This window comes from Hyaena hyaena, unplaced genomic scaffold (genome assembly GCF_003009895.1).
Source record: "Hyaena hyaena isolate Hyena2069 unplaced genomic scaffold, ASM300989v1 scaffold_70, whole genome shotgun sequence".
Classification (NCBI taxonomy): Eukaryota; Metazoa; Chordata; class Mammalia; order Carnivora; family Hyaenidae; genus Hyaena; species Hyaena hyaena.
Genome location: NW_024080701.1, coordinates 1,676,474 through 1,704,472, shown reverse-complemented (window position 1 = coordinate 1,704,472; position 27,999 = coordinate 1,676,474). Strand labels below are relative to the sequence as shown.

Genomic DNA, 27,999 nt, shown 5'->3' with positions numbered 1-27,999 from the left:
TGCAGCTTGCCCACCAGTGCATGAAGGAGGTACGTCGAGCTGCCTTGCAGGCCCAAAAGAACTGTAAGGAGACCTTGCCTCGTGCCCGCCGCCTCACAAAGGAGATGCTTCTCTACTGGAAGAAATACGAGAAGGTGGAGAAGGAACACCGAAAGCGTGCAGAGAAGGAAGCCTTGGAGCAGCGCAAGTTGGATGAGGAAATGCGGGAGGTAGGTCAATGGTATAAAATTTTGAAAACTATGATTGCTCAGCCATAGCAAGAGATTAGTGTGTACTACATAAATTATAAGTTAATGAAATTGTTGGAAAAAAACATTTTAAGACATAATTTTAAGAATAGTAATTTTAGTCCAGTAAACCGATTCTGTTTTGATCACTCAGTAAGGCCCTCTCTTTGGCCTTCACCTCTCTTTGTATGCCAAGCTTTCCTTTCTTTTTTAGTCTTATTCCTCTTTATATCTCTGGAGGACCAAAAAAAAAAAAAAAGAAAAAAAAAGAAAAAGAAAAAGAAAAAAGAATAGGGATGAACAAAAGAAACAGAAAACAGCTTACAGCTTATCTTGCCTTGGTTCCAGGTGCTGGCTGCCATTTCTTCCTTGTTGGAGGAGTGGGGCTGGTTGCCAAATTTAGGCCAGATAGGAACAATAGACAACTGATCCGGTTTTGAGACCCATCCCCCCACTTCGACCTGCTTCACTGTTTTAATTTTCAGCCAGTACTCTTCGAAGCCTGATGTTAGCTAATATAGGTGAGTAGATTGTTCAGGGAAGCAAGAAGAGAGAGTAAGAGGACAAAGTCATTGTGTTGCCATTGGCAAACCAGTTGGATTGTGTGCGGGGGAAATGGAGGTCTGGAGAAAGAAGGCAGTCAGGGGATGAGAGGTGTTCTCTTTCAGGTATAGGTAGTAAGTACTCTTGTCAAAGCAGAGCTGTGGCCTCCTCTAAGCTCTTGATCCTCTATCTTTTATCTTGCCTTTGAGGGTAAATATGGATTTTGTCCAGTTTTAAGTCCCCTGGGTAACTTTTATCTTTACATGCAAGATAAACCTATTAGTGTGTTAGTAAACATTTGATGCTATCTGGAATACTTAACTGAATTTAGAGGCATTTGAGAGTTGCAGATCTTGAAGTTTTGCAAGCAGCCAGACATATAGTGTGGTATAGGTTTGTGAAATGTTCTCTCAATTTTGTTGATAATTAACCGAAGAGTTTCATTTACGTTTATGTTTTAAGTCTTTCTTGGAACCTTTGAAATAAAACTATTTGTGATGGAACTTTATTCTACCTTTAACATGTATTAGTTGACTTTTTTAAAATTAAAGGAAATGTTACTCTTTTTTTGTTTTAATTTAGAAAGGTTTTCTTGATAGTACTTTAGCTATGGAACATGAGTACCTATATCCATTATGAAAAATTATTCCCATTATCTCTTAAATTCACTTTTAGATATTCTTCTCATTTGAATCTGGCTCAGGTACTATAAAACCTTGAAGAGAAAGTATAGTTTTATATAGCATACCTTAGGACTAGTTTCCTTTCTTGGTTGAGTTCCTTGCTATATTTTTGTTTTTCGTTTGAGGAGGTAGATCAAGGATAAATCAACTCTATTTCATATGAATTTTATTATAAAATAATGCAAAGTAGTGACTATGTGTTTGTGTATGTGTATTTGATCTGTATTCATATTTTGTAGATCATCAAAGATGAACTATACATTGTTTTTGGAAGTGTTTTTCTTCCTTTGATTGTCATCTTCTTCTTTGACTTTCAGAATACGTTATAGACCCTAGTCACTTATTTTCATGTTTGATGATAAAGATCTTTTGACATGTTTACATATTTTAAAATACATGTATCTACCACCTAGGTTATGGAATAAAGTGCATTGGCTGAGTTTAGTTGGTGTCTCTGTGCCATTCTAGGAAAGTGATATAGTAAAGAAGTAAGCATTTTAGACAGAAGCCTAATGGACAAAAACTTTCATATTGTAAATAAGAGCAAAACATATGTTATCATTAAATATAAGTGAAGACTATTACTTGCTTTTAGTATCAGAGACTTGGTTATAATGAAACTGTGCATTAGCAATTCTTACCTTTTTAAAGGTAGAGAATTTGTAAAAGAATTATATGCAAACTATATATGGATTTTGGGAATTCTGTTAATTACCTCTTGTATGTGATTGATGACTTGACTCTGTTTTCTCTTTCAACTTTTTTCCCCTTTAGGCCAAGAGGCAACAACGAAAGCTGAACTTCCTGATAACCCAGACAGAGTTGTATGCCCATTTCATGAGTCGCAAACGAGACATGGGTCATGATGGAATCCAGGAAGAAATCTTAAGGAAACTGGAAGACAGTTCTACCCAAAGACAGATTGACATTGGTGGAGGGGTGGTAGTTAACATCACACAGGAGGATTATGGTGAGTCCTGAATCAGGAAGTAGAGGAAGTGGGTGCCCTCTCTTTTTCATACCTAAGGCTATTCACATTATTCTTGCAAGTTTTGTCTTGGATCAGTAGGTAATGATTAGTAAAGGGGAATTTATTGCACTGGAGTAGGGGAAGTATGAATAATATAAACAAATAAAATAATTTTTTAATTAAAGAATTTGAAAAGAAAAGGGTGTGTTTATATGATAAGCTTGGGAATGTTTTTATTTATTTATTTATTTATTTAATTTTTGAGATGAGAGAGAAAGCACGAGTGAGGGAGGGGCAGAGAGAGGGAGACACAGAATCTGAAAAAGGCTCCAGGCTCTGAGCTGTCAGCACAGAACCTGATGCGGGGCTTGAACCCACAAACCGTGTGATCATGACCTGAGCCAAAGTCGGACGCTTAACCAACTGAGCTACCCAGGTGCCCCTTAAGTTTTGGAATATCTTATATTGTTTGATTTGTTAGCAGGAATAGAGGCTATGGAATCAAAAGAATTCAATGTACATATCTCAGAAGAGAAAATCATGTCTCTCATAACAAGATTCTTGGTGATATAAGTCAAGCATTAGAAGGAGACTGTTCAGTTTTGGTATTTTTGTGTCCACAAGGGGATGGATGAATTGAGGTGAAGTTTGAGGGTAACTTCACAGAGAGTAGTGATAAAGATGTTGAGCTCAGAATAAAAAGAATGACCGTTCCTGCATGGGTCTTAGCGGTTACACGTGTCTTGATTTCTTCTTTTGGGATAGTTTCACCCAGCAGAAATCTCTCACAGTTTTTAATCCCTGTTGTTATGCTTTGCTTTGGCATTGCCTTGAGCAAGAAACCCAGGATTGAGAGACTGGAGCTCAGTCCTCTGGTGGTTTCTGTAAGCTGGGTTTGGCTACTAGAGACATGGCACCCCTCTGTCTTCATTGCCACGTCTAGGTCTTTATCTTTGTCAGATAATTTGAGCCTTTCTGCTCTCTCACCCTCTATGAATTTAGGGATGAGTTGGTTGGGGTAGTTAGAGATTGACATTGTTGATGTGAATTGCATCTTTGAAGGAGATCAGTTGATAACTTGTGATAATCTACACGTTTTCCTTTTCAGATAGTAACCATTTCAAAGCCCAGGCACTGAAGAATGCTGAAAATGCTTACCATATTCATCAAGCTCGGGTGAGTCTTACAATTGAAGAGATAGTTTACCTATTTTTTTATTCTCTTGAATAATCGTGGGTAATATAGTGTGAAATGCATTTTGGTTGTTTAGTGAAGGTGACCATATTGGTGCTTGTTAAGTGAGCTATATCATTGCCTTAAGAAAACTAAGTTAGGACTTTCTTTTAAACCTTAGTAATAGCTTGCTTATTCATGATGTAGTGATGTTTCATGAAATCAGGAGGAAACGGCAGTCGGATTGAATTAAAATAAGTAAAGAATATACTTCATAGGAACCCCATGTAACACGGTCCAGGTCAGGATAGATATAAACTTGACCTTCTCCCCACCAGCCCCAACCAAACAAATTTTATATCAGAGTTTTAACAAATTCCTTGATGAAATGAGTAATTATGTAATATGGCTTGGTGTCTGCTCATCCTAAGTGTATTTTAATATAATTGTTAAATTAATTTTAAAACATTAGTAATATTTCCTATATTATTTTACATATATATTACATAATATTATCAGAAATTTTGTTCCAGTTACCACACGATAGATATATTGTATGCATTTGATTTGAATTCCATTTTTCCCTCTTATATTTTTCTTCTAATATGTTTTTCTTTACCAGACAAGGTCATTTGATGAAGATGCGAAAGAAAGTCGAGCAGCTGCCCTCCGGGCAGCAAACAAGTCTGGCACCGGGTTTGGGGAGAGTTATAGCCTGGCAAACCCATCTATCCGAGCTGGTGAAGATATTCCACAACCTACAATTTTTAATGGCAAATTAAAAGGCTATCAGCTGAAAGGCATGAATTGGTTGGCAAATTTATATGAGCAGGTGAATTTTAGAACTGTCATACTCACTCCACTCCCTTTTGTTACCTGTTTTCTTAATGTCATTGGTTCAGAGTATTGTGAAATGGACACAAGATAATGTTTTAAATTTCATCCCTTTTAAAAAGTTATATCACCTCTGACAAGAGTCAGAAAGATCTCTCTGTATTTTTAACCTGAAATTTTGTTGGAGAATATTTGTGTCAAGTACATAGTTTGCCTTATGTCGTCTTGGTAACCCTGATTTTTTTTTTTTTTTGCCTAATTAAATTATCTGGAAAACTGGTTTTGGCCTGTTTTTCATCTCATGATGTCACCTCAAGATACCGTGATTCAGTTGTAGCTGTGGAATTGTCAAAAGGAATCATAATAGTGCTGAAATGATATTTCTAGTCGTTTTGTTTAGACTAGTTAGATAGTTTAGTTGGTTCGTTCAGACAGTATATTGAACCCCTGTGTGTTAGAATCTGAGAGGTACTGACTATCTGTTGTGTTTTTTATTTATTTATTTTTTTTTCCAGGGCATTAATGGCATTCTTGCAGATGAAATGGGCCTTGGTAAAACAGTACAGAGTATTGCCCTCCTGGCCCATCTGGCTGAGGTGGGTAGATGGAGTCTTTCTGTCTTCCGCACTCTTAGATTCCGAGATGAGAATCAGTTGTTATCAAGCATTATGCCAGGCTCTGTAGCACACCAGGACCTTAGGACTTACTCCTTCCCTTCAGGGTCATTACAAGGTGACACAGTGCAGTGGAGCATTTTGGTTTTCAAGACTAGAACAGTTTTTGAGAATGTGTGGTTGGACATTTTGCCCATCACCCTCTGTCCAGAACCATTAGTATAATGGCAAAGGAATGGTAGTTAGACCAGAAGACCCAAGTTCACATCTAACTCTTTGTTTACTGAGAATGTAAACTTGGGCATTCATCTCATCTTTTTTGCTTTGACTTCACTTTAATTTTTAGGTTTAGTTTCTACTTCTGCATCATGGGAGATCATATCTACTTAGAGGAATTCTGTGAGAATTAAATAAGAAAATAAGTATAGAAACATTTTGAATAAAGCAGAAAATCCTAGTAAAATTGTTATGATCATCTGATATAGGGGAAAGCAGCACATACAATTCAAGATGTCTTAAGTGCTTTGTGAATGATTTAAATAGGATCTTAAGTGGTGGGAGGTGGAAGTAATTACTTGGTATTTTTTACCGAGTTTTTTTCTGAGCCTGTCTTATTATTAACTTAGGATATTATTACTGAGTATGCAAATATGGGAGCTACCATTTCTCTTGTAATAAAGTATTCTGTATTCTTAAACTGCTCTTGTTGTTAATGATAATTCTGAACTAAATATCTTCAGTTTTTCTGCAGTTAGCTGACCCAGTTTTTCTCTTTCAGAGAGAAAACATCTGGGGACCTTTCTTAATAATTTCACCTGCTTCTACACTTAACAATTGGCACCAGGAGTTTACTAGATTTGTTCCTAAATTTAAGGTAAAAATTCAACAAAAATTTATTTTGCTCTTTAAACTCTGACTTTTCTTTTTCTGCCTTACTTAAACTGTTCATAAGAAATTTTAGTTTCTTGCTTTTTTTCCCAAAATGCTTTAGAATGCATACATTCCATCGTTCCATTTGAAAGTTACTGATGGGAGCAACAAGAGAGCTATTACAACCTTGTGTTTCATAAGTGAGAAAGCCAAAGTCCAGTTTAAATGATTTGTTGGATTAGCTACATAGATTGATGTTCCTGGTCAAACTGCCACAGTAGAAAATATCTACCTTGTTGGTTTAACATAGATTTTGACAAATCATATCATCAGGTCACATGTTCTGTAATTTATGGCATTGTAATACCCCCTCCCAATATATTCATAAATAATGCGTTTTCTCAATGGTCCAAAGTCAGATCTTTAGTCCAAGTTTAGATAGTAAGAAAGATAGTAAGATTGAAGTCAGAAGTGATCAATAGGGAACTATGTTGTATTAAGCTGGTTAAGATGTAAACAAGATTTATTAAACAGGCTTTAATTGTAGAAAGTTACTGGGATATAAGAAAGAATGGGTAGATGCGCCTGAGTGCTTCAGTTGGTTGAGCGTCGGACTTCAGCTCAGGTCACGATCTTAAGATTTGTGGGTTTGAGCCCCGCATCAGGCTCTGCTGTCCAGCTCAGAGCCTGGAGCCTGCTTTGGATTCTGTATCTCCCTCCCCCTCTGTCTCTGTCTCTCTCTCTTTCTCTGTCAAAACTAACCATTTAAAGAAAAAGAAGGGATAGGGTTTATTATAGTGTTTGCAAGTAAAAATAGGGAAATTAGTTAAATATATGTTCTGTCCCTAAAGTGACATAATGATAATGAAATTGCATGGTAAGGAGGATTTAATGGAGATTGTATTTATAGAATTATTGGGGCACCTGAGTGGCTCAGTCCGATAAGCCACAGACCCTTGATTTCAGCTCAAGTCATAATCTCGTGGTTCGTGAGATCAAGCCCCACACTGGGCTCCACACTGACAGTTTAGGGAGCCTGCTTCTGGTTCCCTCTCTCCCTCTCTGTCTCTGCTCCTCCCCTGCTTGCACTTGTATTCTCTCAAAATAAGTAAATAAACTTAAAATTTTCTTTAAAAAATTATTGATATCATTTGTCTGATTTGGGGTCTCCATAATCATGGGTTCCATTCAATTTAAAGGACACAGGATAAGGAGGGGGAGTCAAGGGACACCTGGGTGGCTCAGTTGGTTAAGCATCCGACTTCAGCTCAGGTCATGATCTCATGGTTCGTGGGTTCGAGCCCCGCATCGGGCTCTGTGCTGACAGCTAGTTCAGAGCTTGGAGCCTGTCTTCAGATTCTGTGACTCCCTCTTTCTCTGACCCTCCCCTGCTCACGCTGTCTCGATTTCTCCCTCAAAAATAAATAAAACATTAAAAAATTTTTTTAAAAAGAGGGGGAGTCAAATGTTTTTCTAGCTTAGGCTTTGTAAGGAATAAGGACATGTGTGGAATATTCCACTTTGGGATACCTTTGTGGCTGTGGCTCCACCTTATTGCCTCAATTGTGGATTTAAAAACTGTTTACAAGATATATTAAGTGTATAGCTTTTAACATGGTAGACTCATTTTTATTTATTTCATTTCATTTCACTTATTTTTTAGTTTATTTACTTAGCACATGAGCAAGAGAGTGGCAGAGAGAGAGAATCAAGCACTGAGAGTGCAGAACCCCGTGCCAGCCTTGATTTCACCAACCCCAAGATAATGACCTGAGCTGAGGTCAAGAGTAGGGTATCAACTGACTGACCACCTAGCCCCCCCATTGGCTGACTCGTTTTTAAATTTGTAAGAAGAGATCATTCTAAGGCAGTTTGTTGAATATCTTCTCTAGAGTTGTTTGCCATATGGAATATGGAGCTGCTGTGTTTTTCTTCAATTCTTCGTTTTTTTTTTTCTTTTCCAGTACATGTTGAACAGTCAAGAGTTGAAAATTTAAGTCTTAAAAATTTCCACCAAACCACTTAAGTTTTCAGTATTAACTTCACTGGCCATTAGATGGCAATGTCAAACTACTTATGTTATTGATATCTGTCCTTTGATTTTATGCCTCTGCCTGGAAATGAGCTTTCATGTGCATGTTGAGCTTCCTTTTGATTAGGCCTATGGGCCTATTCCAGTTGCCACTGTTTTTTTGTCTCAGTTTTTAAGAATTGTGATAAAATACACATGTGAGTGCACCTGGCTTGGCCAGCTAGATCTCAGGGTCATGAGTTTGAGCCCCATGTTGGGCATAAAGTATGCTGTTTTTTTGCGTTTTTTTTTTTTTTTAATGTTTGTTTATTTTTTAGAGAGAGAGAGCCACAGTGTGAGCAGGGGAGGGTCAGAGACAGAAGGAGACACAGAATCTGAGGCAGGATCAAGGCTCTTGAGTTGTCAGCACAGAGTGCGGTGTGAGGCTTGAACTCACGAACTGTGAGATCATGACCTGAGCTGAAGTTGGTCCTTCAACCAACTGACCCACCTAGGCGTTCTGGGCATAAAGTATACTTTAAAAAAAAAAAAAAAAGTGCATATAATATGTGCCAGTGTAAAGTATACAGTTCAGCAGTAGTAAGTACAGTGTATGGTACAATGATTGATGCTATCTGATTGCAGAATTTTTTTATCATCCCAAACAGAAACCTCTTCCCCGGTAAGCAGTCACTCCCTGTTCCCCTTTCCTTCCAACCACTGACTACCACAAATCCACTTTCTGTCTCTGAATTTGCTTATTCTGTATATTTTATGTAACTGGAATCATGTAACTGGTGGAGGTTTTTTGTTTTTAATCTGGCTTCTTTTCACTTAGCATAATATTTTCAAAGTTCATCAATATTATAACACATGTCAGCATGTCATTCCTTCTTATGACTGAATAGTATTTCATTATCTGAGGAAACAATATTTCGTTTATCCATTTGTCTCTGTGGATATTTGGGTTGTTTCTACCTTTGGATCTTGTGAATAGTATTGTTAGGAACATTCATTTACAAATGTTCATTGTTTCAGTTGCCATTACTTTAGATTGTCAGAAATGTGTTCATTTCCCTATAGAACATAGTTAAATTTAGACTCTACTCAGGTGTATAGTTAATTTACATCCAAAAGATATTTAGGTGTATGTTGATAATATCTGGAAGTTTATTTTAGGTGGCAGATACTTGATTAACACTTGTTTTCTGATTGTAGTGTGACCAGTGCTTCTGACTTCCTCTTTTTCCCCCTGAAATATGATTTACATTTTTTTATAATATACCATTTTCATTCCTGAAATTGGCTATTTTGTTTGATCCTATTTCACTTATTTCTGCACTTTTACTATTCTTGCATACTTTTTTGTGAACTTTTTTCCTTTTCTAACATCTTGAAATGGAGCTTAGATTGTTGATTTTCACCTTTTCTGTTAAGTGTCTTTAAGGGTATTAATTGCTTTCTATGCATGACAATAGCCATCCAAAGTTTTGTTGTGTCATATTTTCATTATTCTTTAATTCAGTATAATTTCTAGCTTCTATTGTAAGTTCTCTTTGATTCATGGCTTAATTAAAAGTGTGGTTCTTGGGGTGCCTGGGTGGCTCAGTCAGTTAAGCATCCAACTTCAGCTCAGGTCATGATTTCGTGGTTTGTGAGTTCGAGTCCTGAGTCATGCTCTGTGCTGACAGCTCAGAGTCTACAGCCTGCTTCGGATTCTGTCTCCTCTCTCTGCCCCTCCCTTTCTCGCATTCTATCTTTCTCAAAAAAATTTTTAGAAGTGTGGTTCCTAATTTCCAAACCAAAAAAATCTTTTTGTTACTAGATAATCTTTCTGTTACTAAGTAAGTACTTTTTGTTACTAATTTACAGCTTAAACCCACTGTGATAAGAAAATAGGCTTTGTATGGTTTTGATCCTTTTTTGAAATTTACTGAACTTTCCTTTCCCATCATATGGTCAGTGTTTATAAATGTCCTATATTTCTTTGAAAATATACTTCACAATGAAGTTTAAATATACAGAAAGAAATGAAGATCAATGAAAACACTGAATACATAATATGAATAAATCTAAATAAATTTAAAATGTATAGATGATAATAAAATGCTTTATACAACTTGAAAGATAAAATATATACAACAGCATGTATTTTTATTTTGTCTTACTGATCAATTGAGCCTTTTATTATGAAATCCCTCTCGTTAAGACTTTTTGCCATAAGTCTACTCTCTTTGGTATTAAATAGATTAACTTTCTTCTCGTTTTTACATGGTACCGCTTTTTTATTTAACCATTCCGTTTATGTTTTAGGTTTTTTCTTGCCTTTTATTTGGAGTATTTATGCTTACTTTTAATTTAGTTATTGATACATGGAGTTTAAATCTACCTTGCTGTTTGCTTTCTACTTCTACAGCTCTCCTTTTTCTTCTTTCTTGTGGCCTTTGGATTGATAAGATTTTACTGCTATTTGCATTCCTTCCTGGCTTACTAACTATATATTCATTTTATTCTTTAGTAAGTACCCAGGAGAATACCCAGGAATCAAGGAACATGTATCCTTGATTTTTTAAAAAGTAGTATAAATTAATACTGTTAGTGTTTTCCATATAGTAAAAGGGCTTTAGTTCCTCTTTTCTAGACTTACATGCTGTTGTATATATTTTATCTTTCAAGTTGTATAAAGCATTTTATTATCATCTATACATTTTAAATTTATTTAGATTTATTCATATTATGTATTCAGTGTTTTCATTGATCTTCATTTCTTTCTGTATATTTATATTTCATTGTGACTGAGAGTTTTCAAACCAACAAAGAACATCAACCTACAGATCCTAGAAGCACTTTGAAAGGAAATTGTACCTAGAGATATCACAGAAAAAGTACTGAATTTCATTCTTTTCTTTTTCCATGCTTTTGTCTAAATATTTCCTTCTGACCTATTATCTAGTTCACTAATTTTCTCAGCTGCATTTTAATCTGTTATTAAACCCATAATTGAATTCTTAGTTTTAGTTACTCTTTTTTCCAGTTGTTAAATTTCCCCTTTGTATTTTATAGTTTTAGTACACCACGGAAATTCTCTAGCTTGTCTTTTAGTTCCAGGAACAAATTAGCATCTTTTTAAAAAGTGTGTTTTAGGTAGTTCATTGTCAGGGTGTCTTCCAGGTTTATTTCTTGTATCTGTTTCATATATTGGTTTTCAGTCATGTGGTCTAGTCTTTCCATATATCTGGGTATTTTGTTGTGGATTTTGGGGGTTTTTGTGTGTTTTTATTGTATACCAGACATTATATAGGAAAGATTATAGAGGTAGTTGTGGGCTCTTTTTACTTTCAGATTGTGGATTTATAGGTGTTTAGGGTTGGGCCTTTTGTGTTTGTTTTGCCACTTGTAATTGGGGGGAGGGGCACTAATAATCCAAAAGTCTCCCCTTTATGTAGTCAGGAATTGAGATGATTCATAGCTGGGATTCAGTACTTGTTAAGGCAAGTCTATGTGTAATTACATTACTTGCTACCCATGGTTATGTATCCTATGATTCATATCTTAAGGCCAGGGAGGAGGGTGGTTATCAGAATACTTCTTCCTTGAACTACAGTTTTTGTTCTGTAGGCACTATATTGTTTAAAAAAATACTCTTTTCAATTTCTTAGCTTCACAACTGGAACTTTTGGAAACCATGAGCACCTTTAGGAAAGACATATACCACATTTTAGGCTTTCCTCTCTGGACTTTTCTTTCTTTCCTGGGTTTTGGCTCTGTTATTCTCCACTGCCTCAGTAGCTTTCTGATGCCTTCAAACCAATGTTTTGTATGTGTGTATTAATTCAGTCAGTAGGAAGAGGGCTAGTGGCAGTGACAGAAGAAGAACACCTATATTCATTATTTAGGTTCTTTTTAAATTGTTTGAGAGGGCCCAACTGGCTCAGTCAGAAGAACATAAGACTCTTGATCATGGGGTTGTGAGTTTGAGCCCAACATTTGGTGTAGAAATTACTTAATAAACTTTAAAAAGTAAAAAATAAAAAAAATTTATTCTGAATTAACATTTGTGATGAAAACTTTTAAGATTATAAATAGGAAATAATCTGTATAATGATCCTTTTTCCAGGTGCTACCATATTGGGGAAATCCTCATGATAGAAAAGTTATCAGGAGGTTCTGGAGTCAGGTAATTTTCAGCTTATGGTATATATACACATATATGTGCCCATATAGACCTACATATATGCAATCATTTCTCCAGTTGATTTGAGGAATTTCTCATGTAAAATCTTACATACATTTTTAGGCACTAAACCACTACTTTTTTCTTCTACAATACTTTTCCCATTATATAGACCATTAGCTGGACTTGCAGTCCAAGATTAAGTAAGAACTCTTTAATAAGCTGAAGACTAATTTTAACATGATCTATAATTTTTTTTTTATTCGCATTTTTTTTTTTTTTTTACAAATAGTTTATTGTCAAATTAGTTTCTACATAACACTCAGTGCTCATCCCCAAAGTGCCCTCCTCCATGCCCATCCCCTCTCCCCCCCACATCCATCAGTCCTCAGTTTTTGTCAGCATTCAAGAGTCTCTCATGGTTTGCCTCTCTCCCTTTCCCCCACCATTTCCGCCCTTCTTCTCCCCCTTGTTCCTCCGTCAAGTTCCTCCTAATCCTCCTATACGTGCAAACATATGATATTTGTCCTTCTCTGCCTGACTTATTTCGCTCAGCATAACACCCTCAAGGTCCATCCATGTTGCTACACATGGCCAGATTTCATTGTTTCTCATTGCCATGTAGTATTCCATGGTATAGATAAACCACATCTTCTTGATCCATTCATCTGTTGATGGACATTTAGGCTCTTTCCATAACATGATCTATAATTAAGGTGAAGACCTTAAAAAACAGTTATGGTTTCATTCACTGCACATCTACCATGTAGGAGAAGCATGTCTTTAGGACTGTCTTAAACTTCTTAGCCTTAAAAAATAAAGTCCATTCCTCATTATCGTAGGAATTAATAAGTATCTATTTTCATTCTTCCCTTCTTATATTTACAGAAGACCCTCTACACTCAGGATGCCCCCTTCCATGTGGTAATTACCAGCTACCAGCTGGTGGTGCAGGATGTAAAGTATTTCCAGCGGGTCAAGTGGCAGTACATGGTATTGGATGAGGCTCAGGCGCTCAAGAGTAGTTCCAGGTAACATGATTAATAGAAACCAAATTTATATCCTGAGGCTGTACAAATATACAGACATATGGTAGAGACATATGATATATACACACATAGGTGAATAAAGGTCAGAGAGGTTTCAGAACCTGGCACATTATGGTCTCTGCATACGCCATGTATCTGACCAGAAGACAAAAATTCTCTTTTGCGGTTTTCATAGAATACACATAGTAATGTTTAGAATACAAGCATTTTTCTTCTACTTCTGTACTTAATAATTACTATGTCTTAACAAGTCTTTATTCTTCAAGGAAGATTTTCTTAAGTTTATTAATTTATTATGAGAGAGAAAGAAGGCATGAGTCAGGGAGGTGCAAAGAGAGAGGGACAGAGAGAGAATGCAAAGCAGGCCTTGCACTGTCAGCATAGAGCCCATTGAGGGGCTCAAACCCACGAATTCTGAGATCATGACTTGAGTTGAAGTTGGACACCTAACTGACTGAGCCACCCAGGTGCCCATTCAAAGGAACATTTTTGTGGGAGAAGACTTGCCCGCCCTTTGATTCAGGGATTATTTCAGACAGGAGGTCTTAGTAGGAAGTAGACTATTTCATTATGTAGATTGTAGGCTCTTTCTGTTTTTTGCAGGTTGTCCTAGTCTCTGGATGGTTATTAGAGCCACAAGAATCTTTTTATTGGAAGTTACATGTTTAAAGTATTATAGGGGCGCCTGCATTGCTCAGTGGGTTAAGCATCAGGTCATGATCTCAAAGTTCATGAGTTTGAGCCCTGTGTCAGGCTTTGTGCTGACAGCTCAGAGTGCTTCCAGTTCTGTGTCTCTGCTTGTGCTCGCTTTCTCTCTCTCTCTCTCTCTCTCTCTCAGAAATAAGCATTAAAAATATTTTTTAAATATTTAAAAAAATAATATACTACCTTCAAAGTCACAAACTGAATAGTAATCCAGTGCTTGACTTCAAAATGTTACTCAGCAATATTACATGTTGCATTTCATGCATTCTTACTAACTCTTGGTGAGCTCATAATACTTTCTTAGAAATCCATTTTAAGTAACAGGATGGTATTTTGTATTCTCTGATGGCATTACTTTATATTATACTCTTTTGAAGTAGGACATGCTTACAGCCAGGAGTGGTAGACTCATTTTGCATTTTCTTCTCACACCCTTCCCTTTTTCCATTGATCTCTCTAAACTCAAACTGTGAGTCCCCAGATTAGTAATTATAAAGTTTTTTTACTATAGATAAGTACCTTATAATTAAATGGCTTGTGTCAATGAAACTGACCAAAGACACTACTAGAGCACTTGTCAAGCCAGAAAGGATCCTACTTTGCCTATTTGAGAGCTCTTTTTCCTAAACCCTGTACCATGTTTTCAGTATACAGGAATCCTGTCCTGTCTTCAGCTTTGTTAAATAATATTTTTTAGTTTGGTCTATGGTCGCATACTTGATTATTCTGGGTGTTTGTTATATATTTGGAAAGCGTTTTTAGAAATACAGGGTCTTTGTAGCGCAAAGAAAGATTTACTGCTCACTTGGAATTTGTACTTCACTTTATTGGACAGTGTTCGTTGGAAGATCCTCTTGCAGTTCCAGTGTCGGAATCGGCTTTTACTAACTGGGACCCCAATTCAGAACACCATGGCAGAGGTAAGCATTAGCAAAGGTTTCAGTTTTTATGTCTGTATTAAACAGAACAGTTCTAAGCACAGAATATAATTTTTCCCCATGCCCTCCTGGAGTGTTACTGCTCTGGACAAATTATAATCTCCACATAAAAGGAAGAATTTGATCATCACTTGCCCTGTGTGTGTTTTGGGGGCATCATACCTATTTTCTTATTCTGTGGCATAGGCAGATAATTTATTCCTCTGTATTTATGGAATAAATAATGAACACTTTAGGAATGCTACCCATCTAATGCAGAGATGTTTTTACGACGGAATCTTTTGAAAAGATGTTATTCTTTCTCACTGAGAGGAACTAAAATTCCTTATTTAGAAAAGACAATTGATTGTCTAGAACAGGGGTTAGAAAACTTTGTGTAAAGAGCCAGATAGTAAATATTTTAAACTTTACACAGGGCATATAGTTGCTGTTGCACCTACTTAACCTTGCTGTTATAATGTGAAAGCAGCCATGGACGATACAGAAATGAATAGGTGTGGCTATGTTCCAGTAAAACTATTTATAAAAATAGTTGGCAAGAAAAAAAAGTAGTTGGCAAACTAGCCTTGGCACCATAGGCCATTATTTACTGACCCCTGATTAAGAGTTATTTTAAGCAAATTATGCTACCTCAGATTGTGATCAATTGTGAAATGGATTCTTTAAATACATGAGACTGTTTAAAACTATCCCACTGCAAGATCTGAGCAGTACTTGTGCTTTCAGTCTTAGTGTGCAATTAGTTGAAAAATAATCTTGTTTTGCTATAGTGCTCTATAGAAATAGAGTTGGTTGATGAGGCATGTGTGTACACCTGCCTTCTTTCTTGCCCCTCACTCACAGTTGCGCGCGCACGCGTGTGCACACAGACACACACACAGACACACACACACACACACACACACACACACACACACCTGCAACTTTCACTCTCTCCAAACCCCCAATATATCCTCACCATCATTTTGTTGTCCTATAGTTATTTAACTTTTCTTTTTTTCCAGCTCTGGGCCCTGCTACATTTCATTATGCCAACATTATTTGATTCACATGAGGAATTTAATGAGTGGTTTTCCAAGGACATTGAGAGCCACGCTGAAAACAAATCCGCTATTGATGAAAGTGAGTGCTTTTATGAACGTTGTCTCTGTCAGTGTAGGAAACCACATAATTGAATATTTTCTTCTATGAGAAGAATTTTTCTTTCAGTATTCATAGAAGAATATGCAGAAAAGTTTTTTTTTTCTTATAAAGTAGTTATGTGCTTTGTTCATGTTTAAAAGAGCCAAAGGACTTAATACAGGTGAGATTGCTGTCCTATTGACCATTTAATCAAGGTAGAACAGGCAGAGTTTATAAATACCACATTTTGACTTAAAGAATCCTCATTTTCCATATAGATTCTGAAAAATTCATATCAGAATTATATTTATGGAATGGGGTAAGGTTTTTTATCTTGTAATAAAAATAGACATAATAGAAGGGTCGTTTTTGTTATTTTCTCTCTATATTACAATTTGTTTCTACTGTGAACATTTTAAACCTTACTTATCAATATTTTGACCTTGTTGAATAATAACTTCTAAGAGAGTTATGAGATGTTTATTACATAGATATGAACAGAAATCTACCAAGTATAGAGAAGTCCTAAGGTAATTTCTTATACTACTACTTGTTCATTTGCTGATATGCTTTGAAAAAACTATTTTGGGGAAATGCTGGAAGTCACAGATAGCTTATATTCCACCTATATGAGAACTCTCTTATTGATAAAATCCTAAAACACTTTAAAGATGAATTCTAGTAAAAATAAAGTATTCCTCGCTGGTCTGAGTAAATGATAAATGCTTTTGCCCCAGTGACTATGAGTAGATGCTGTGAAAGTTCAGACTCCTTGGTTTTTACTTAGGAAAAAGATTAAGTCTCAGTCTCCTTTTAGAGCTTCATCAAGCCAAAAGGTGTATGAACAGTTAAGTGAGAGATGATTGTCATATTTCTTTTGTTTTTGTTAAATCAGTTTAATGTATTATTTGTCTGATGTCCTGGCATTTCAGATCAGCTCTCTCGCTTACACATGATCTTGAAGCCATTTATGCTGAGGAGAATCAAGAAAGATGTGGAAAATGAATTGTCTGACAAGGTAAGAAAAGAAGACTTCATTAGTTTAAGCCTTGACAGGCAACCACTTTAGGGTTCCAGACCAAAACAAAAAAAAATTCCTTGGTAAATGTTTAGTTGAAGGTATGTAATTTGATTGAGAGAAGACCTTTACACTAGAATGGATCAAGGAATATTTAAAATGAGTCAGACAGCCAAGCCAGGTAATAATTTTTTTCTTCTTTTTGTTTCATCTTATATTATGTTGAATTTGAAACATTACAAAAGTAGAAAAAATAGTATAATGAACCTCTTGTAACCACCATACAGCTTCAACAATGATCAACTCATTGCCATCCCCATCCCTGTAAATTAGTCTGAAGCAAGCCCCAGATGTCTTTTATTTCATTTGCAAATATTTTCATATGTATGTCCAAAAAAATTTCTTTTTAAAAATATATAACCATAAGTTATCACCTTTGCTAAAAAATTTTAGACAATTATTCCATTATAGTGTCATATCCAGTCATTCCTCAGATATCCCCATTTGTCTTTGTGTGTGTGTTTCTCCCCCTCCTTCTCCCTCCAACATCTCCTGCTTCCTGCCTCCCGCTTTCTGTGGTAAAGAATTAATGGTTTTTGAAATAAGTTTCCAAGCAAGGCCCACACATAGCATTTGGGTGATATGTATCATAAGTATCTTTTAATCCCTCCCTACTTCTTTCCCTTTTTGAACAAACTGAGTTATTTATCCTATAGAGTTTTCCACATACGGGATTTTGCTGATTGCATTATTATGGTGTTGTCTGACATGTTCGGTCGTCTTCTCTATTTCTGCAACTTGAGAGATTTAGAAGTTTCATGTGCTTCAGTTTATAATATTTTTTCTCATATAAGCCAACACTTTTGACTTAATGGATCCCCTGGCTGGCTCAGTCGTTGAGCATGCAACTCTTGATCTTGGGGTTGTGAGTTTGAGCCCCACATTGGGTGTAGAGATTACTTAAAAAAAAATAACATATTAAATTTAAAAAGCCTTATGTTGGTTTATATCTTTTCTTGAATTCTTACCAGACATCTGTTTTTTAATTTTTTTTATTAGCCCCTGTGAATTCTTCCCATATTTTCCTTTTTTTTTCTCAATTCCCAGTCCCCATCTTTTACTCCCAGAGTTTTTCCCCATCTTTTACAGATCCCACCTATTCTCACAATTCTACTCTCTACCTACAAGGCATCTTTCAAAGTTCTTGATAACATCAGGTGGTTCTCTAGCACTGCCAGAAGTTAGGATTATTTTGAAATTAGTAATGCTCTTTGGAAGATTATAGGGGGGAGGGTATATACCTTTATTAATTTTTTTTTACAGATAAATAAAATGGTTTATTTTTGAGACAGAGCATGCGTGGGGGAGGGGCAGAGAGAGCCTGTGTCTCCAGGCTCCAGTCTCTGAGCTGCTCCTGGCTCTGAGATGCCAGCACAGAACCCAATGTGGGGCTCAAACCCACGAACCTCAAAATCATTACCTGAGCCAAAGTCGGAGGCTTAACCAACTGAGCCACCCAGGCGCCCCTAATTTTTTGGGGTTTATTTATTAATTTTAAGAGAGTGCAAGCAAGGGAGAGGAGAATCCTAAGCAGTCTCCGCACTGTCAGTGCAGAGCCCAAAGTGTTGCTTGAACTCACGAACTGTGAGATCGTAACATAAGCTGAAATCAAGAGTCAGATGCTTAACCAACTGAGCCACCCAGGTGCCCAGGATGTACACTTTAAAGAGATGTGTATCTTTGTACCTTTGTTTCATTTATTTTTAAGAAATCTGATGTTTGTTTTGTGAAACTAAATAGCAGTGTTGCACAGGTATACCTTATGGAAGGAAATTAAATACTTTATAAACAGTGAATCCTTTTATGTATCAGAAAGGGCTTAAAATACTTACATTAGTGTTGTAATTTCCATTATTTGGTGTTGAGTAGGGAGGTGATCAGAAGATGGTTCTTAACCACTGCGAATACTATTTTTTCAAAATTACTTAAATATCAGTAGTTTCTAATCAATTTTTAGATAATATATTCCTTTATTGAACTCTTAGTGCCTGCTAGCCACTGGTACATAATAGTCTTCAGGTTCCATTCAGATTTCCAGGGGAGGTGAATACATAAATAAGTAATATTATATCTTAAGAGAAACAATGATTGTCTATGTGAAGTATAATGGGAACACAGAAAAGGGACCAGTTCTATTAGGGAAAGTTAGAGAAGGAATCAAAACACAAATAACCTGTGAGCTAGGTCTAAAGTAATGAATTGGCATTTATCAGGAAAATATGGTAAGAAGGAAGGTGGTAGGCCACAGGAGCAATGTGAACAAAGGTAGAACAACATTCAGATATGCAACATGTTTAGCAAACATTATTCAGAGCATTGTTGCTAAGGAATATAGGAAGACATGGTGATGAGACTAGGACAATAGAGGGGTTAGGAATTTGGGAGACCTTCTCTGCTTACTGGCCACGGGAGAATTTTTAATATTTTAGTATAGTCAGTAATGTATATTGAAGAATATCTAGCAGTTGGAATTACCTTACAAGAATCATATGGAAAGTTTCTTAGAACCTGTAGAGAGTGTAGGCATGAAGATTAGATGTGATGAGATTATGCAGTAAGACAATGGGAGTGGTCAGAAAGGGTGATTAGAGGTTAATTTCCTGGTGGAGTAGAGGGACTTGGGAAATGACAGAACATGAGCATGAGAGAGGGAAAAATCAGAGCTGATTGAAGTTTCATTTTAGGCAGTTAAGTGAATGGTAATGCTGTTAATCAATTTAGCAAATTGTGGAAAAGATTTTCTTTTTCCCTGCTGACTCTCTGAGTGGTACTATTATAGTAGGTAGTTGAAAATATGGATTGGGAGTGTTTGGGAATATGCTTTTGCAAGGCACTACAGTGGACAGCATTTGGTGCTATTTGGAAATGGAAGAGATTTCCCAGGAACAGTATGTAAAATGAGTGACAGGGAAGAACATTAAGGAAAGAATATTTTTCCGGATAATTAGCCACATGACAGGCTTATAGAGAGATACGGAGTTTCTAGTGGTAGATGTATTGTCTGTTCACCCATAATCTGGCTTGCATGTGTTTTCAACTTTATGCTGATACTGAATTTTCTTACAGTTTTTCAATATATGTTTATTGATTTTCAGATTGAGATTCTAATGTATTGCCAACTAACCAGCCGACAGAAGCTGCTGTATCAGGCATTAAAGAACAAAATTTCTATTGAAGATTTATTGCAGTCTTCTATGGGCTCTACCCAGCAAGCACAGACCACCACCAGCAGCCTCATGAATCTGGTCATGCAGTTTAGGAAGGTAAGATTTTACGTCAGCTGCCTTGGAGTCATCTTCATTAACTCTTTTTAAGAAGAAGGCTCTAACCTTGATGCCAAATAAATAAAGCCCATTAAAAAAAGATGAAATGAGAAAGCATTTATTTATAAAGGTAAACATTCAGGATTTGGGATTCCCCATGATTTCCTAGAGTGATTTATACACTTGACAGTGCAGTCTTATCACTTCCCTTCCTCTTAGGTGTGTAATCACCCAGAGTTATTTGAACGACAAGAAACTTGGTCTCCATTTCATATTTCCCTAAAGCCATACCAGATTTCAAAGTTTATCTACCGTCATGGACAGATCAGGGTCTTCAACCATTCACGAGACAGGTGAGCAAAAATGCTATTAAGGGCGTTTAAGGGTGTTTTTGTAATTTGGGGTTTGAGTTCCCCAACAATGAGGTATTTAAGCAAAGGACGGACAGGTATTTATTGATGGATATTGTGGTAGGAATCTGTGCAATATCAAGGGTTTAACTGGATGACCTTAACGTCCCTAGCCACTTCCAGATGCCTTTCTGAATGAGGATATGCATTTGTGTGCAAATATGTATTTGTACCAAGAGAGGTCACCAAAGGTCTCTGCCTCACTACCGAGATTATTTTATGTGGCTTATTTTACACTTGGTGTGGGAGAACTGACTGGATTTCAGATTAATCAAATTTACCTCCCTCCCAGAATCAGCAATGACAGATGTGGTAAAGGTGAAGTGGTTGTTAATGTAATATGCCAGTTCTCTTTAGAAAATAGTTATGTAGATCCATTCTATGCCTGTGAGTGAGGATAGCCCTAGCTTCTGGATTTTTTAACAAGCTCCCAAAGGATGTTTAAGGACCCCCACATTTAAGAAGCATGGACTTAGAAAGTTCCTTCTGTAGAAAAACAATATAAACAGTGTTATCAAAATAATTATCAATAATTTTTAGCCTAATGAAACTGAAATTGAGACACATTTCTTGAGGTTAATATTTTTTTAATGTTTTTTTTATTTTTGAGAGACCATGAGTGGGGAGGGACATAGAAGGGAGGGTGACAGAGGGTCTGAAACGGGCTCTGAGCTGACAGCAGCAATCCCGTTTTGGGGCTCAAACCCATGATCCGCGGCTTGAATTCACGAACCGCAAGAACATGACCTGAACCGAAGTTGGACGCTCAACCGACTGAACCACCCAGACGCCCCATCTTGGGTTTAATTTTAAGAATTCTTTGTGTTAACTCCAGGTTTTTTATTCAACTCAATACATAGGGAGAAACAGGAATCATACCAGAACTTATAGCACTGTTTTGAGTAGTATGTGGTAACTTACAGCTTTGAATTGTGATTCTCTGGAATCAAATGAGACTACTTTGAACTTGTATTACCTTCATACATGTATATTAATTACTTAGTACTTTCTGACATTTATGCCGTGGTTTCTGTCTGGTAATACCACAACGAACCTCTTAAAAGTAGAAACAGTTTCAAATCTAAAAGATTCTCTCTAGTTTTGAACATTGAGTTAACTTCCCGATATTTATATTTGAGTTTGGATTCATTTTATTTTATTTACTTTACAGGTGGTTAAGGATTCTTCTTTCTCCATTTGCACCAGACTATATCCAACAATCTCTCTTTCACAGAAGAGGTAGGTATTTTGATTTTTGGGAAGGAAGTTATACCAGGGATTTCCCAGAATGCCCTTTGTTTTGCTGAGTGACTGATTTGCAACTAGTAATGGTTTTGCCTGCATCCTGGGGCTGTGTTTATGAAGTCTTGATAAGCTTTAAGTAAATTAGTTGTTTTCATCTGTAGTGCTATGATTTGTGGCTATAACAGGAAGCAATAAAAAATTATTACATTGACCTTCCATCTTTATTTTATACCTGCCTGTTAAAGAGTTTCTTCCACCCTTGAAACTTGACAGAGACAATGCCAGCCTATCATTAATGTGACTTAGTTCCTTCCTCCTTAGTCTAAGGGAAAGGAGCAGCTCAGCTTTGAGCATTGTCCAGAGTATTAAGGCAAAGGTTCAGAGTCTTCCAACTCTGTACTTTTCTTTTTCCTGCCATGAAAAAGGAGAAAAGCAGTTAGACAAGGATTCTAAAAGCCCAAACGTAGCCCATTAGCCAGCTCCATTCTACCCCATGTATGCCATATCTCATAGGTCTGCCTCTCCCACTTGTATTTGTAATACAAAAACATGGCACTGTGACTTCCATCGCAGTGGCTGAGTCAAAATCTTTAGATACCTTTCATTCTTAAAAAACACTCAGCAGTTCAGTAAGCTTTAGTTGGCTTGCTTGCTGATGGGTTTAACTTTGTCCTTTGATATTCCAGGTGTTAATGAAGAAAGTTGTTTCTCCTTCCTTCGCTTTATTGATGTATCGCCAGCAGAAATGGCAAACCTCATGCTTCAGGGACTTTTGGCCAGGTGAGAAGATTGCTTAATTTGATGAGAGAGCAGGTGGGGATAAATAGAGAGATTGGACTGTGAAATTAAACATTTAATATTGTATCATCTTATCGAGGCTTTTTTTTTCTTAAGAGTAAAAATCATTATAAGGAAATTGTAATTTTCTTTGATCATTTAATAATTGCATGACGCTTCATGATATACCTTAAATAAAAACTGTTGAGGCTTCCCCGCCCCCCCAAATGCTACCAGAAGGTCTTTAAGTCATCTTAATTTCTAGTTAGTCTAGTATGTTGTATTTGCTTCCACAAGGCAAATAATGGCCATCGAGTCCTTTAGTTAGTAGTGATTGCAGCATAGCCTTGCTTTAAGTGTTCTGGGAAACTTAGTTCTGTTTTTTTTGGCTTTGGAATAATGGCTTTCACTTAATGTTATTTTGTATTTGTATAATAAATAATGACCTTGTCAGAAAAGGCTATCTCCCTAATATGAGGATGTTTTTATAATAAAATTTTTGTGATAAGGTTAAATATTCCTTAACAGAGGAGCTTTACAGAGGATTTTCGTTTTCATAGTAGCAAACTACATTATGTCAAAGATAGAATTTACAGAAGAAAAGTATGAAATGGCTTTATCTGAAAGAAGGAAAGAACTGTTTCTAAAATGTTCAAGATTTACAAAAGAGACATGTGATTGAAAGACAAGGTTCCTAGCTGCTATAAACTACCCTTAGACCTCCATGGAGCACTGAATAAGCATGTCTGCTGTGGTTTGTTTCAGATGGTTAGCTCTTTTCCTGTCTCTGAAAGCCTCCTACAGGCTCCATCAGCTACGCTCCTGGGGAGAGCCAGAAGGGGAAAGCCAGCAGAGATATCTGAGAAACAAGGATTTCCTTCTTGGGGTTAATTTTCCACTCTCCTTTCCCAACCTTTGCAGCTGCCCTTTGTTAAAGGTAAGTAGTTATTTCACCATCACTTATCCATGTTAATACTCACTTCCCTTTTCTTTGCATCAATAAAAGTAATAATAAAGTAAGTGATGGCCTGAAAGAACCAAAAGTTCCCAGAGGAACTGAGTTACACCTTAATAGACATTTTGTGTGTGTGTGTGTGTGATGTGTTTATGTGTGTGTGTGTATTTAATACGTATTTTTTACATAATTTTATTGTCAAGCACACAGATCTTAAATGTACAACTATTTGAATTTATTCGTGCATATACACATGTGTAACTACTAGATTATACCTAGATTAAGGTATAGTACATTTCCAGTACCCAGAAGTCTCCCTTAGACGTCTTCCTATTTTATACCTCTAGTTCAGAACAAACCAATGATTCTTTCATAATAGGTTATTTTTGCCTGTGTTCTTGACCTTAATGTAAATGGAATTACCCAGTATGTGCACTTTCATGTCTAGCTGCTTTCCCTCAATATTATGTGATTCATCCATGTTGCATTATAGCATTCCTTTTTAATACCTTGAAATATTCCATTGTCTGAATAGACCACAATTTATTAACCTGTACTACTGTTGGTGGATATTTAGGTTGCTTCCATTTTGGGGCTATTGTAAATAAAGTGCAATGCATGTTCTTATACATGTCTTTTGATAAATGTAAGCACTCATTTCTTTGGGGTTTATATCCAGGAATGAGATCACTATTATCATCAGGTGTATGTAGGTTTAGATTTAGTAGCCACTGCCAAACATTTTTTAAAAATGGTTTTAGAATTTATACTCCCACTAGCAATGTGAGAAGTTTGCTGCTGTTCATTATCCTATCTTTACCTGATATTGTCAGTCTGTTTTGTTGAATTTACAGTGTTATCTTCTTATTGTGATTTTAAGTTCCATTTATGTGAAAAAGAGTGATGTTTTCTTTCTCATGTAATGGTTTTGGCCATTGTGGAGTAGGTACGGGAGACAATGATAGGAAATAAGGGTTTAGACGTAGGTCCATGTCATAAGGGACATCATCAGTTATTGCAAGGATTTAGATTTTATTTTGAATGAAATGGGTAACACTGGAGAATTTTTCAGAAGAGATTTATGTATTTATATGCTATAGTCCTTCAACAGAATTAAAAATTTAGAAGGCAGGGCATTATCTTTGTGTCCTCTAGAAAATTTAATGTGTCATTAGTCTTTTTTTTTTTTTAATGTTTTTTATTTATTTCTGAGAGAGAGAGACAGCATGAGCAAGGGAGGGTCAGAGAGAGAGGGAGACACAGAATCTGAAACAGGCTCCAGGCTGTGAGCTAGCTGTCAGCACAGAGCCTGACGCGGGGCTTGAACCCACGAACCGTGAGATCATGACCCGAGCTGAAGTCGGACGCCTAACCTACAGAGCCATCCAGGTGCCCCTAATGGGTCATTAGTCTTACAGTTAATTGCTGTTGAATGCTGGATGTTCTTTGGTTAGATATGGTATTTGCCTCCTGTACACTGAAGAACCCATATGATCTCCTTATGTTTCCCCAGTTGGTTTCTCAAGCATTGCTCCATGTGCTTTTTTGGACTCTGGAGATAAGACTGGTAGTGTAAAAGGGACAATAGAATTAGGTTCCAGTCCTATTGGAATAATGTAGTCATTGGTAGCAAGGTGACTTCTTAGTAGGGAGATACTGCTCTGTATGATAAAGAGTGCCTAACTTCCTGTTGACTGATTTCACCTACATTTGGTTAGTTGTTTTGTTTTTTTTTAATAGTTTATTGTCAAGTTGGTTTCCATATAACACCCACTGCTCATCCCAGCAAGTGCCCTCCTCCGTGCCCATCATCCCCCTTCCCCTACATTTGGTAGTTTATATTACTAGTTATAAATAGTTGCTGGTTCTAGTTTTGGTACAGAAAGCACCATTTTCCTAGGGATTATTATGTCTCTTACATAGATACTTGCATCTTACTTAACACTCACATATGCCTTCCGTTATTTGTATTCTTGTTTTCTGAAAATACAATAGTATGTTCAGTGAGGTTCTTGTATCAATTAATGAATTTCTTGAGGGGCATCTAGGTCTTTTAAGCATCTGAGTCTTGATTTAAGCTCAGGTCATGATCTCATGGTTTGTGAGTTCAAGTTCTGCATTGGGCTCAGTGCTGAGAATGTGGAATCTGCACATGTGCTTTCTCTCTCAAAAAAATTTAAACTTAAAAACAAAATGTATATCCTGAGATAATTAAAGTTAGATTTGCTTTCATTTCCGCTTTAATTTTATTTCTTGTTGTAAATGGACATTTGCTCTCATAGTGGCTTACCATGTATACTAAGTTGCTAAACTCCAGTAGGTTGCAGGTATTTGAAGGTTAATTTTTTATGTGTAGAAACACTGTTCTACAGTGTACAGTGCTTTCAGTCACATCATTTTTATCTCCAACATGTATGTGTTGGTAATATCAACCAGACAGTGTATTTTGCCAGATTGTTGGTCTGTTGTAAGAAATTGCTGCTTTCAACTAAGCAGAATTATCTTTACATGGCATCTAGCCTTAAAGGTTAACGTAACTTCTGAATAAAGAATTATTTTGTTGAGACTCCATATGTAACAATAAAAGTATAATAAAACCCATTATATATGTGGCTTTTGAAGTGTGATCATAACTCAGTATTTTTTCTTAATATTTTATATCACCACTTGGTAAGTATGTAGATATAAATATTGCATACGTAACTTTTTATAATGGTATTCACAAAACAGTATTAACTTTTATGTACAATATACTCTGATTTTTTTCTTTTTTTTTTTAATGTCAGTTGGACACTACTAAAAAATGACTTCATGACTCTCTACTCAGTTTGAAAAATATAGCATTATATGACTCCATAATATTAGAATAGCCAGAGGACTAAGTAAAGAGAGTTACCATGTAGAAGTTTCTGGATCATCCTTTTTAATAGTTAGAAAAGAAAGAAACTGGCATTTGGAGCTTATAGAGAGTCTCATTTTTGAATATTAAAGAGAAGATCATTATACTGTGCACATTATACTGTGCAGAGAGAGCAGTGTGCACATTATACTGTGTAGGTACCCTGACCTGTAGTTAGCAGTCAAGGTCCATCTCTTGGTATATTTTGGTATATACCTATTATATCTCTGGTATTCAAAGATTCTATAAATAAAGATAAGTAATTTTTTTTTTTAAGTTTTTAAAATTAAAATTTTTTAAATGTTTATTTTTGAGAGAAGTAGACAGGATCCCAAGCAGGCTCCACACTGTCAGCACGAAGCCTGTTGTGGGGCCAATCCCATGAAACCATGAGATCATGACCTGAGCTGAAATCAGTAGTCAGATGCTTAACTGACTGAGCCCCCTAGATGCCCCAAAGATAAGTAATTTTGAAAGAACCCAGCTGATTCATACTTGAGCAAACTAGGTTATTGTGGGAATTATCTCCCAAGAATGGCTTTGTTAGAATGTACCTATTAATACTACTTTCCTGTTTCTCACACTGGTTTCTGTGAACTGATTTTTTTTTTTTTTTAATTCAGGAAGCATTTATCTAGAGAACATTGGCTTTGTCTGATTTACAAAGAAGAGTAGAGAAGAAAATTTTGGACATCTAATCTTTTATTTTTTGTTTGTTTTTGAGAGAGAAAGAGAGACAGACAGAGTATGAATTGGGGAGGGGCAGAGAACGAAAGGGAGACACAGAATCCAAAGCAGGCTCCAGGCTGTGAACTGTCAGTATAGAGCCAGATGTGGGGCACAGATTCATGAATTGTGAGATCATGACCTGAGCTGAACCCAGACACTCAACCTACTAAGCCACCCAGGCTGGACACCTAAATTCATTAGTTAATATCAAAGTTAAAACTTAAGAGGCATGATATTTTAGCATACATACACACACTTACATATACCTTGATGGGCGTGTGGATGGCTCAGTCAGTTAAGTATCTAACTCTTGGTAGTTCAGGTCATGTCATGGTTCGTGGGATTGAGTCCTGCATTTGGCTCTGTACTAACAACATAGCTCCTGCTTAGGATTCTCTCTCTCTCTCTCTCTCTCTCTCTCTCTGCCTTTTCCTCGCTCACGCACATGCTCTCTTTAGGAAAAAAAGCACACATGGTCTACTCTGATCCTTTTTCCATTAAAAAAAAAAGATTGACAAAAATGAGTCTCTTCAAAAGGTAACTCATCAAATATTGGATAACTAATGAGGGTTAAATGTATTGATTATCTGTTGTGCAATGTTTGAATTTTTCAATTGATTTTTAAATACAGGTCTTGGGCTTTTTTGTGTGGGATAAATGCATTATGTGTGCTCTGTGCCTTTCAATCATGATATGACTTATTTGCTGTTTTTGAGGTCTTATAAAAATA

The 27,999-nt window shown here is 36.4% G+C and overlaps 1 protein-coding gene across 4 annotated transcripts in view; it reads left to right on the top strand.

Moving 5' to 3' along the window:
- INO80 (INO80 complex ATPase subunit) overlaps positions 1-27,999 on the top strand; it is a 131,526-nt gene that overhangs the window by 44,162 nt on the left and 59,365 nt on the right. For all 4 annotated transcript variants that reach the window (XM_039232833.1, XM_039232831.1, XM_039232834.1 and 1 more), the window contains 16 exons: positions 6-209; positions 2,228-2,423; positions 3,532-3,599; positions 4,219-4,428; positions 4,946-5,026; positions 5,823-5,918; positions 12,043-12,102; positions 12,988-13,130; positions 14,689-14,773; positions 15,796-15,913; positions 16,846-16,931; positions 20,087-20,254; positions 20,474-20,607; positions 21,836-21,903; positions 22,596-22,689; positions 23,452-23,623. In XM_039232833.1, the coding sequence (XP_039088764.1) occupies positions 6-209; positions 2,228-2,423; positions 3,532-3,599; positions 4,219-4,428; positions 4,946-5,026; positions 5,823-5,918; positions 12,043-12,102; positions 12,988-13,130; positions 14,689-14,773; positions 15,796-15,913; positions 16,846-16,931; positions 20,087-20,254; positions 20,474-20,607; positions 21,836-21,903; positions 22,596-22,689; positions 23,452-23,623 (1,983 nt within the window). The remainder of the gene's footprint in view (positions 1-5; positions 210-2,227; positions 2,424-3,531; positions 3,600-4,218; positions 4,429-4,945; positions 5,027-5,822; positions 5,919-12,042; positions 12,103-12,987; positions 13,131-14,688; positions 14,774-15,795; positions 15,914-16,845; positions 16,932-20,086; positions 20,255-20,473; positions 20,608-21,835; positions 21,904-22,595; positions 22,690-23,451; positions 23,624-27,999) is intronic.